Source organism: Prosopis cineraria, unplaced genomic scaffold, assembly GCF_029017545.1.
Source record: "Prosopis cineraria cultivar Desert tree isolate PC_DT_omini unplaced genomic scaffold, ASM2901754v1 PC5, whole genome shotgun sequence".
NCBI classification, from domain to species: Eukaryota; Viridiplantae; Streptophyta; class Magnoliopsida; order Fabales; family Fabaceae; genus Prosopis; species Prosopis cineraria.
Genome location: NW_026555336.1, coordinates 16,424,672 through 16,436,025, shown reverse-complemented (window position 1 = coordinate 16,436,025; position 11,354 = coordinate 16,424,672). Strand labels below are relative to the sequence as shown.

Here is an 11,354-nt window from a genome sequence, read left to right as displayed (position 1 = left end):
TTCAACTTGTTTTTCTTATTGATGAGGTGAGGTAGGTGGAGTAGGAAGGTTCAATGGTGATTGTCTGGAAGGAGAGGAGGTAGGTGAGCCAAGGCTTAGTCTGGTCTTGGCTTTAGGTAGTCCAGCAGGACTTTAGGTGGAGGTTGAGGATGTTAGCACTTGCATTAAAGCCTCTTTTCTTGGCTAAGATGGACCAAATTTAGTCTTTGCATCTTCAATCTTCAAACGCTTCATGATTTTATCCACCTTAGCACTTAACTTTTCTTGCCTATCATGAAGCGCCAATCCCAGAGATATTCTCATTCATGCAGTGCACATCTTCCATTGTAGACTCATGAGTACCTTTGTAAGGAACTCATTTGTAATTAGTTGTGTGAAGTTAGGCATTAGTATATCATTGGTATTGTTAAAATCCCAATTACAAATCATGGCCCTTGAAAATCTTTATAGCGTTAATTGAGAATTTACAAAATTTCGCTATGAATCTTAAACCAATCAACAAAAAATAATTTATTACAAGTAAGGACCATAATCTGTTATTAAAATTTCAATAATTCAAGATCTATAATTGTCATTAATCTTCTTATGGAGTTCCTAATTATCATTTTTCCCGTTGAAAAAAGTTATTTGTAAAGATAATTTGGGGCATGTGGAATTAAATCTTTTTTACCATGAAATTAGTTGATCAGGTATATTTTAACTATTCTCATACCATCCTAGCGAAATTATATGTTGATTCTTATACATGTATATGCATAATGTTGTATTGTATGTTGGCCAAAATAAATCTCTTGTAGCATATGCTGATGTGTTTCATTTCATTTTCTTTTATAGCATTTTCAAGACATGGAGGAACACTCGGACTAAAAGTAGAAGGAAGATGGTTGCAAGTTTAACAAAAAGCAACTTAGAAATGATTTGATGGTAAAAATGGATTTCAAGCCATACCACAATTGTCAACTTTTAGGTATTTGCAATCGATAATTATAAATGATGAAAATATTACAGATAGAATACACGTTAGATTATTAAAATGAATTATCAAAAAATACTTGTGATGGCAAAGTTACCTACTAGATCTTAAAAAAAATCAAAACACTTTTAGATCAACAGGCAATAATATTATAAGGTAGTGATTATTGGCTGTTGAAAGGCTGGAAAAAAAGAGTGGAAGATAGTAGAAGAGAATGGTGGCATAGATGATAGATGTGTGGTCATAAAAAAAGAAAAAATGTGATTGTTAAAGAAAAAGTTGGGATGACATCCATTAATGAGATGATAAATTAAAAACATTCATTCAAGGTCATTCAAAACGAATGTAGACAGATGCACCCATGACGGTTGACTACACAATCATAGGATGCCAAGAATGACATTGAGAAAAGCTATTAATTGCGACAAATTGGGAAAAGAACAAATTAGTTTAGAATTAAGTTTTTTTTTTTTTCCCTAAGGAGCTTTTGATACGCTCAAGTCAATAATGATATAAAGATATCCATTAACTTGAAAATAAAAACTGGCCAAAACTTCATGGACAACATCAAGCTATTTGAACATATTTGAGAAGGTTGACCTCTCATAAAATTAACGAGTCCTTTCACTATTGTCAATTTAAAGATAGCAAAAGCTTCTTTTAACCCTTTGGTTAATAATCTGCGGATTTTTACAGCATTCCAATGGATACGGTTTCGCTACTGGCCTCATCACACTGAGGTATATATTTGTTGTCAAGGATGGGTTTAAAGGATTGCATTGCTTAGAATACCATGCCCATGCATACGGGTTTTAATTAAACAGTAAAATATAATGGCATGCACGAGGGAGAGCTACAACACGACTTAGTCTGCTGTAAAAACTGAACAAAAATTTCAATAATCCAGTAGCTACAGACATGACATTGATCCGAGGATGAGAATTGACAACGACGACCAATAATGATTGAAACTTTTTGCAAGGTCTAACATTATGGGGTTAACCTTTGTAGATATTTAGAATTAACAACGATCAAGTCATATGGCACGAGAATAAATCATAAGCTGTGGGTGTCGCTTAAATCCCTGCCTAGTTGATTCTAGATGTGTCCATTAGAAAATAGGAACAAAGTTTGTCTAGGGCTTAATTGTAGAAGGAATGCACGACCACTTCCCCATAATGACTTTATTACCTAAAGTACAGTCAACGATAAACAGTTATCCTGGGGCTAGCCAGCAATTATTTAGGATTTTTAACCTCCTTGAGAATTCTTACTCGACTGAGAATAGTGCTTTTGAGAATCAAACTCAGGAAACCAATGCGGGCCAACTTTTTCCGGGGGTAGGATTGTCGAGGAGCTCATTGATGATTGCTGACCTGGCATGGACTTCACATTGTAATGAAACGAAATATCACCCCGAGATAAGCTGGGAGGTCCAAAATCAGGCAACATTGGGCTAGCATCCTTCTGCCCACAAAAGTTGTTAGCAGGTTCCTGGAAGCATCCTTGAATTGATAAGTTTTCCTCTACAGGTATTGCACCTGTGAGAGTCTTATATGCAAATTCTAGACATGGGTCCGACCAAGAATCCACAAGTGGAGAAGAAAACTGCAAGTCAGACTTATGCTGCCTTTCAATTCGAGTTTCAAGTTGTGGCTGCTTGGCCGGACCAGATTCTTGCCCAAGAACCTTGCCAATATTGTAGGATGACTCTTCGAGTTTTGATGGATCTACATTTCTAGATTGATTGGCAATTTGAAATTCATTTCCAGCTCCAATATTCAGGGATGCTCTTTCATCCAAATTAGTGGTTATATTGGCTTCATCACCATGGCATTCTTTTGCAAAAAAATTAGTCGTATTTTCACAAGATGTAGAACTGGTTCTCAGCTCAGCATGCCCTAGAAGATCCTTTGAAGGCTGGCAGACCATTTCACAAGATATAGAGTTGATCAATAACTCAGGTTGACCCAGGAATTCTTTTGAAGGGTGGAAAATCTCATTAATATCTACACACTTCTGTGATTGGTTCAAATTCCAAGTTATCTTGGCATCATCACCATAAGATTCTATAGAAGCAAATTTAGGAGCATGTTGACAGGATGTGGAGCTGATAAATGACTCAGGTTGATCTGGGAGTTGTTTTGAAAGTTGGCAAACCTTATTAATATCTTCGTTATTCTGTGATTGTTTCATGTTATCAAGAGCTTCTTCATTAATGCAGTTCTCTACCACACTCTCAAGCAATCCTGTATTTGGTGGACAATTAAGATCAGGAGTTATGACAGGCAAAATTTCCTCAGCACCATCCACTGGCAATGCACCTGTGAGAGTCTTGACTGCAAATTCAAAGCATGTATCTGACCAAGAGTCCCCAAACGGTAAGGATAGCTCCGTCTCAGACCCCTCCTGGACTTTTTCAGCTTCAACCTTCTGTAACTGTTCACTGGGATCAATTTGAACTTCATTTGAATTCTCATTCTTGTTTAATGACTCTCCATGTGCTCTACTTTCGGGACATGTGGAGGCTTGAAGATCAAGCTGTGTCTCTTCCCCAAAATCAATATGCTTCAATGCTCCATTGCCTGAAGTTGCAGTAGCAGTTAGTTCATCTTTGCATGACTTTTTAGATGATGCATATTCAAGAGCTCTATCAGAAGGTGCTGTTTCAGGTTCATGGCCAGCAAGTCGCTTTGATAACCTGCGAGGCAAAGTAGGCTCTTTCTTACTCTTGGATTTCTTTGGAGTAACTTGTCGATTTTTGTCATTGCAGCCTTTAATAAAAATCTTGGACAATCTAGTTTTATCATCCGCATCTGCTTCAGGAACCAAAACAGGCCTCTGACATTCCGTAGTATTCTTGGGCAATTTAGTTTTATCAACGTAATCTGTTTCAGGAACCAAAACAGGCCCCTGACCTTCTGTAACATTCTTGGACAACTTAGTTTTATCAACATCATCTGTTTCAGGAACAAAAACAGGCTCCTTGTGAACTGAATCCTCAACTGGTAATGCACCAGTGAGGGTTTGAATCGCAAATTCCACAGATGGATCAGACCAAGAATAGTGAAATGCAAAGGATAGTTGAGGTTCTGACTTCTCATCATCCAACTGTTTCTCTCCAAGTTTCTCTTGTTCACAAGTTCTGGGTCGGACTTTACGTGAACTTTTGCTCCTCCCTGATGACTCTCCAACTCTTGGCACATTAATAGAGGTAGAAGCATGATATGCGGGCTCCTTAGATGGAATACTGCCAATTTGATGTGATTCTGCATTGGCCACAACTTTAGACTTTTTAGCCTTGTATTCAGGAGGTTTGTCACATAACATGGAGCCAGTAATATCAGGTTCATATCCAGCTAGTCGTTTTGAAGCTCGATAAGGAATGTGATGAACTTTCTCGTTACTTGATTTGTTACCTGATTTTCTAATGTCACCTGCATTCAGTTTGTTTTCTATTAGGAGACAAGTTTCAGAAGTCAAGCCAAGACCAATATCACGATTATCCATAATTGGTAAGTCACCTGTTGGCTTTGTTGTACCATTCAAGTTTTGGGAGCTATAATCATTGGATAGAGAACTGTGATTTGATTGCTCTCTGAAATCTCTTTGGTCATCAGAAATTCTGTTGCTTTTGTTTTCTAACTCACCTGGTATATCACGCGTGTGCTCAATTTTTAGGACAGCATTGAGTTGTTGAGACAATACATTTGCTGAATCAATATCTAGAGCAGTTCTACCTTTCCTCAAGCTCCTCTTTGGAACAAAAAGAGACTGTTCATGGACGATGATATCAGAATCAGACACCTGGTCAGGTTCAGCTCTAGCAAGTCGTCTTGAAAATCTGTGAGGCACACTCAATCCTTTCTTGTTGGATATGCCAGGGCTTCTGTGTTTCTTTTCATCAGCATTCTTCAATGCACCTGGAACATAATTTTTTTCTCGCACATCAGCTGCCGGAGATAAGTAAATGTTCAGCTTCAGAATCATAGGATACAATTTTTAACAGCGGTGAGGTACCTGGATCAGATGTTCTATTCATTTCTGGAGCGTTTGCAGCTGCATCCTCAAGTGAATGCATTTTCACAACAGCTTCAACAGTCTTCACATTATGCCCTTTTACTGAACTGTTGGTATCAGACAATTCTGTGCTTTTTTTTTTAGATATCTTTCTGCCTGGAAAAAAAAAAACATGTTAGGAATAAGCTACAGGCATAAAAGGCATATTCTGAGTTTCGATAAACTTGTGATACAATTGATCAATGAAGACCAATATTGTCACCATGATGTACCTAGAAAAAGCTGCCGTTTGGTTGCAGGCTGCTTTAATTTCTGTCTTTTAGCTGTAGATGACGGCTGAAGAGGACAAAGCATAAGTGAAAATTTTAAATTATTCTTACTCAAATACTCACATGCAAAGTTGACCTCTTTGTTTTGATTGATTGCAGGATAGAAATCATACAATACACTTGGATTTTAGACTATCAATGCCAAGGAATGTGTGTACTAGACATGTGAGGTAAAATAGTATTTGAGGAACAGAAGATATCGTAGGCTGATACTACGGGTGAGACAAGGTTGTCAATAAATGGAACAAACTTAAATACTCTTAAGAAATCACCAACATAAAATTAATTTTTCTATTAAATGAGAAAAAAGCACATGCTTAACAGATTAGCTGAAAGATCATCCACCGAAGACCAGTATATGTTAGGTTTAGAAGCTAAAATTCAAATAACAGTTCCAAAACTAATTTATATGTCGTTTAAAAACGTCTCAAGATATTGCTGATGTGATTGAATGATATTTCTCCCGTTTTGTAATCACTAGATTGTTTAGACACTCAGTTGAGAACCACTTGGAAAAGGATATGGATTTAAGTGTTCCCAAAAAAAAAAACAAAAAACAAAATATAAACTAGTAACTTAGTGCTTATCTTAACGAGCAAAACAAGCTTACAGTGGAACTGTCTTCATCTTCAATATGTCTTTTTGTTGGTTTATACAGACATTTAGTTATATCTCCAGATTCAACATAGCGCCATGCATCCTTCTTGGAACGGAATACATAACCATTCACTGGATCTGTATAGTACTGTAGAAATTGCAAACCAATCAGAACTTATTCACACATTAAGCACATCAGAAACTGTAAATACAGAATAGTGGGGTTAGGGATGGGTACAACGCATAAACAATACCAAACATTAAATCAAATTTCATACTGGGTCTTTCCTAATGCCACTGCCGTTCTTCCTAATCTTGACTTCTTTTATCCACCCAGGAGGTAAATCATCAGCTGCAGACTTCCCAGTTTCAACCTAAAGCATTCCAAAACTATTTAAAACAAAAGTACATGCCAAATAATAATTCAAGAAAATGAACTTCTAGTGATAATTGATACACTACACAGCCAGTTCATTCCATGGTTGTTAAAAAAGGGATTTGACTCATGGACTCACATGCTTTCATGTTCTTACATATCTATACCTAGCACTGTTTTGAAAACTGGACCGGACTGGCCGGTCGGACTGGTCGGACCGTCGACCGGTCTGGTTTCCGGTCTGGTTCAAAGGAAAAAACCGTTTTAAGAGTTGAGCCGGTTTGAGCCGTTTCGAACCGGCGGTCGGACCGAGAACCGGAATCAAGCCGGGAACCGGATCCGGTTTTCAAAAACCGGACTGTTCAAAAAAAACTTTTTTTTATTTTTTATCAAATTTTTTTAAAAAAATGACTAATTTTTTTAATCATTTGATATTATATTGTATCATATGGCTTGTTAGGTCATGACAAACTTAAAGTATTTGATTTTTTTAAATTAAATAGCAATTTCATATATATTTCTTATATTTAAATTATTATATACATATATAATTTTTTTAATTTAATTATTACGTCACTGGTTGGACCTGGTCCAACCGGTTGAACCATGCGAACCGTGAACCGCTGACTTTTCCGGTTCAATATCCGGTCCGGTTCTGAAAACATTGATACCTAGTTAACTCTTAAATAGAAATAGTAACGTACAAACTCAAAAAGAAACTTGCATAAAATCATAGTTACGAGGTGAAATCATCAATTTTTTGATGAGTTCACAAGTCGTGTATTTAACCTTCCTTATTCCTTTATCATCATCAGACTTGTCACTGGAAGCCAATGGAGTGGCTCACTATTGGCTGCTTTGGAATATTGCAACCCTTCACGGATGTTGCTCACTACTTATACTTATTACTAGAGGATGGTTGTGGGAATATTATGTCATTATTGTGAATAATTAGCATTTATTGTCATTATTAGGCTTTATTAGCATTTATTAGGTTTTACCTCAATTGATGTATATATATATATAGCTTCAGTTTATACATTAGAATATACATGAATGAAAAATACACTTTTTCTCTCTCAAAATACCAGATGATATCAAAGCTTTAGGCTCAAAAATTCAAATTTAGTTTAGGAATAGTTGGAATGAGACTTTCTAAACAATACGTGACGGCCTTTGTGTGGACAATGGTGAAGGGAGTTGTGAATCTCACTGCCACCCTAGACATACTAAGGAGGCTCCGAACAATGAAACCGAGGATAGCAACGGCGAATAGTGGTGCGTGTGGACCACTGTTTTGAAAACCGGACCGGATCGACCGGTCGGACCGTCGACCGATCTGATTTTTGGTCTGGTTCAAAGGAAAAAACCGTTTTTAAGAGTTGAGCTGGTTTGAGCCGTTTCGAACCGGCGGTCGGACCAGGAACCGGAATCAAGCCGGGAACCGGATCCGGTTTTCAAAAACCAGACTGTTCAAAAAATTTTTTTTTTAATTTTTTATCAAATTTTTTTAAAAAATGACTAATTTTTTTAATCATTTGATATTATATTGTATCATATGGCTTGTTAGGTCATGATAAACTTAAAATATTTGAATTTTTTAAATTAAATAGCAATTTCATATGTATTTCTTATATTTAAATTATTATATACATATATAATTTTTTTTAATTTAATTATTACGTCACCAGTTAGACCATTGGTCCAACCGGTTGAACCATGCGAACCATAAACCGCTAGCTTTTTCGATTCAACGTCTGGTCCGATTCTGAAAACATTGGTGTGGACCACATGTGCCACCCTGTAAACTAGGTCAGCAAGCTTCCGGTGGCACGTGGCGGTGAGTATTAGCTCCGTTCAGAACACAATCTCCTCAAAAGACAACAACACACTCTCTCCGGCTAGATCCAGGACAATCTGGCATATGGGTACATCGTTTTCGAACCATATCAATCCGTATGGTGTTGTTAGTGCCTTGTTTTGTTGAGTTTGGAGTTATATTAGGTTGTGGCTTCTATTTTCAGTCTATTATGAAGTCTTTTCCTTTTTTAAAGTGCTATGTATACTCCTCTGTAGTGTCGTGACTAATTTTTCCAGATCTGCACCTCTAGCATTAGTGGTAAAAAAAGGTCCCTTTCTTCAAGCTTTAAGGACAACTCGGAGTGCAGTGGTTTGGATTGTGGATTCCGGGGCATCCGATCATATGACTAACTTTCATCAATTGTTCACCACTTACACCCCGTGTGCTGGAAATGTTAAAGTGAAAATTGCAGATGATTCCTTAGCACCTATGGTAGGGAAAGGGAGCATCCGTATATCAGATTCTATTGTTTTGGAATCTGTTCTCCATGTGCCAAAGCTTGATTGCAAATTTCTTTCAATCAATCAGTTGACTAAGCAACCAAATTGTTTTGCCAAATTTCTCCCATCTCATTGTGTGTTTTAGGACCTATCATTTGGTACAACAATGGGCAATGCTAAGGAGTATGAGGGGCTCTATTATTTAAAGGTCATTACTCAAGTAGAAACCTCACCTATTTTTAGTAATTCTGTGTCTACCTCTAACATTAATAATTTTATGTTATGGCGTAAGAGGATGAGTCATCCTAATTTTCATTACCTTCAACGATTGTTTCCAACCTTATGCCCCAACCTGAATTATAGTGAAATCCAGTGTGAGATGTGTGAACTTGCCAAACACCATCAAACTTCCTTTCCCAAAGCCAAATACACACCCACCAAACTTTTCAAAATCATTCACAGTGACCTGTGGGGGCCATTTCGTACTCCAAACCATACTCAAAGAAAATGGTTCATTTCCTTCATTGATGACTAGTCGTATTTGTTTGGGTTTACCTTTTAAAGAACAAGTCTAAGGCTGCATCCCATTCATGAGTTTCTTCACCATGATCAAAAAGTTTCTTCATCCACATTCAATACTAGCACCCAAGTCTAGCACAATGATAATGGTACTAAGTGCTTCAACTAGTCTTTGAGTCATTTCCTCCAAATGCATGGTATTGTCCATACAAGTACTTGTGCCCACACCCCTCAACAAAAAAGGGTTGTAGAAAGAAAAAATAAACATATCCTTGAAGTTGCAAGAGCATTCATGTTCACTTGCAATGTGCCAAAGTTTTATTGGGGGATGTCATTTTAACCACAACCTATCTCATCAATCAAATGCCCAATCGAATCTTATCCTTTAAAACTCCTCTCCAAAAATTGCAAAGTGTTTTTCCTACATCCCACATTGGAACCAAACTTCCGCTTCAAGTATTTGGTTGCACAACCTCTGTTCATATCCACCAAAACAGTAAACTCGAACCTCGAGCTATCAAGTGCATCTTTCTTGGCTATTCTCCTACTCAAAAAGGATACAAATGTTTTGATCCTGTTTCTAAACACACCCTTGTAAGCCTCAATGTTACCTTCCATGAAGAAACTCCCTTTTATTCCAATTCTTCAATTCAGGGGGAGAATATAGGTGAATCTCAGACTTCGGAACTAGCACCTTACACAGAATATGTACTTCTTAAGCCCTCACCAGAATCATTACCCTCACCATCTTTTCCGTCAAACACCCCACCTTTACCAACTCTTCTCTTATGCCAAAGTTTGGAGAACAAGAAAACAGAGGGAGATGTAGAAAGACCACAAAAGGAAGAGTCATTGGTTTATACTCGAAAGAAGAAATCAAAAGATAGTAAGCAACTTGTATCTAAGGCATCAAGAGAGTCAGAACCAGAGGTAGTTCTTAAAGTTGAAGTACCAAGGACTAATCCATCTAGTAAGCCAAATGATTCAGAACAAGGAAGTGAATCTGCTGAACTTGATCTTCCTATTGCTCTCTGGAAACCACCTCGGACTTGTACCTTACATTCGATTCAAAAGCATGTATGCTACAAGACTCTCTCTCCTGGTTATTAGGCCTTCATCACTAATTTGGATAAAATTGTTATTCCTAACAACATCCAAAAGGCACTGGAAATACCAGAATAGAGAAATGCAGTTATAGAGGAAATGAAACCTTTGGAGAAAAATGAAACACAGAGATTGTTGAGAGACGTAAAGGTAAGAAATTAATTAGTTGCAAGTGGGTCTTTATCCCAAAGTATAAGGCTGATAGCACACTTGACAAGTTAAAGGCACGATTAATAACAAGGGGTTTCACCCAAACATATGGTATAGACTACAACGAAATGTTTTGTACCAATGGCAAAACTATATACTATCAGAATTCTATTGTCAGTAGTAACCAACCTTGAATGGAAACTTCATCAACTAGATATCAAGAATACCTTTTTAAATGGAGAATTGAAGGAATAAGTCTACATGACTCTAACTCTGGGGTTTGATAGAAGCAAAAGTGACAAAGTATGTTGGCTAAAAAATCTCTATATGGCTTGAAACAGTCACCTAGAGCATAGTTTGACAAGTTCTCAAAGGTCCTAAAGTTAAGTTACAAACAAGGATTATTAGATCATACGATGTTTGCTAAGGCTGAGGGAGCAAAGAAGTGCATCCTTATTGTGTATGTAGATTATATAATTCTTACATGAGATCATGTTAAGAAAATAACAAGGATAAAGACTATCCTTGGTAAGGAATTTAAAGTCAAGGATTTCAAGAACTTGAAGTATTTTCTTAGAATGGAAGTTGCAAGGTCAAAATGAGGCATATATATATATCTCAGAGGAAGTACGTACTTGTCTTCTCAAGGAAACTAGCATGTTAGGCTGTAAACCTAAAGAAACTCCTATTGTGGTCTCAAGAAACAAGCAACCTAAGAAAAACAATAAGGAGGAGTTAGAAGGAGAAGAAAACTCTAATAATGAGGTTAAAGAGGACAACGACAATGAAGAAGAAGAAACGGTTGATAAAGACAGATATCAGAGATTAGTTAGAAAGTTCATTTATCTATCCATTACAAGGCCAAATATTGCTTTCGTGGTCAATGTAACAAGTCAATACATGTGTGATCCAAGGAAGAAACACCTGGAAGCTGTATACAAGATTCTCAAATACCTTAAAGGTACACCTGGTAAGGGATTGCTAT

At 37.0% G+C, this 11,354-nt stretch overlaps 1 protein-coding gene across 1 annotated transcript; it reads right to left on the bottom strand.

Annotated features, from left to right (window-relative positions):
* Positions 1 to 1,844: 1,844 nt before the first annotated feature.
* On the bottom strand, positions 1,845 to 6,293 carry LOC129311381 (methyl-CpG-binding domain-containing protein 13-like; the record flags this gene model as incomplete). Its single annotated transcript, XM_054953664.1, is given in 7 exon segments — positions 1,845 to 4,410; positions 4,498 to 4,623; positions 4,714 to 4,896; positions 4,994 to 5,149; positions 5,266 to 5,329; positions 5,933 to 6,067; positions 6,198 to 6,293. Coding segments are annotated over 7 exon segments (2,946 nt in total), but the record flags the coding sequence as incomplete, so codon positions are not given.
* Between the last annotated feature and the right edge of the window lie 5,061 nt (positions 6,294 to 11,354).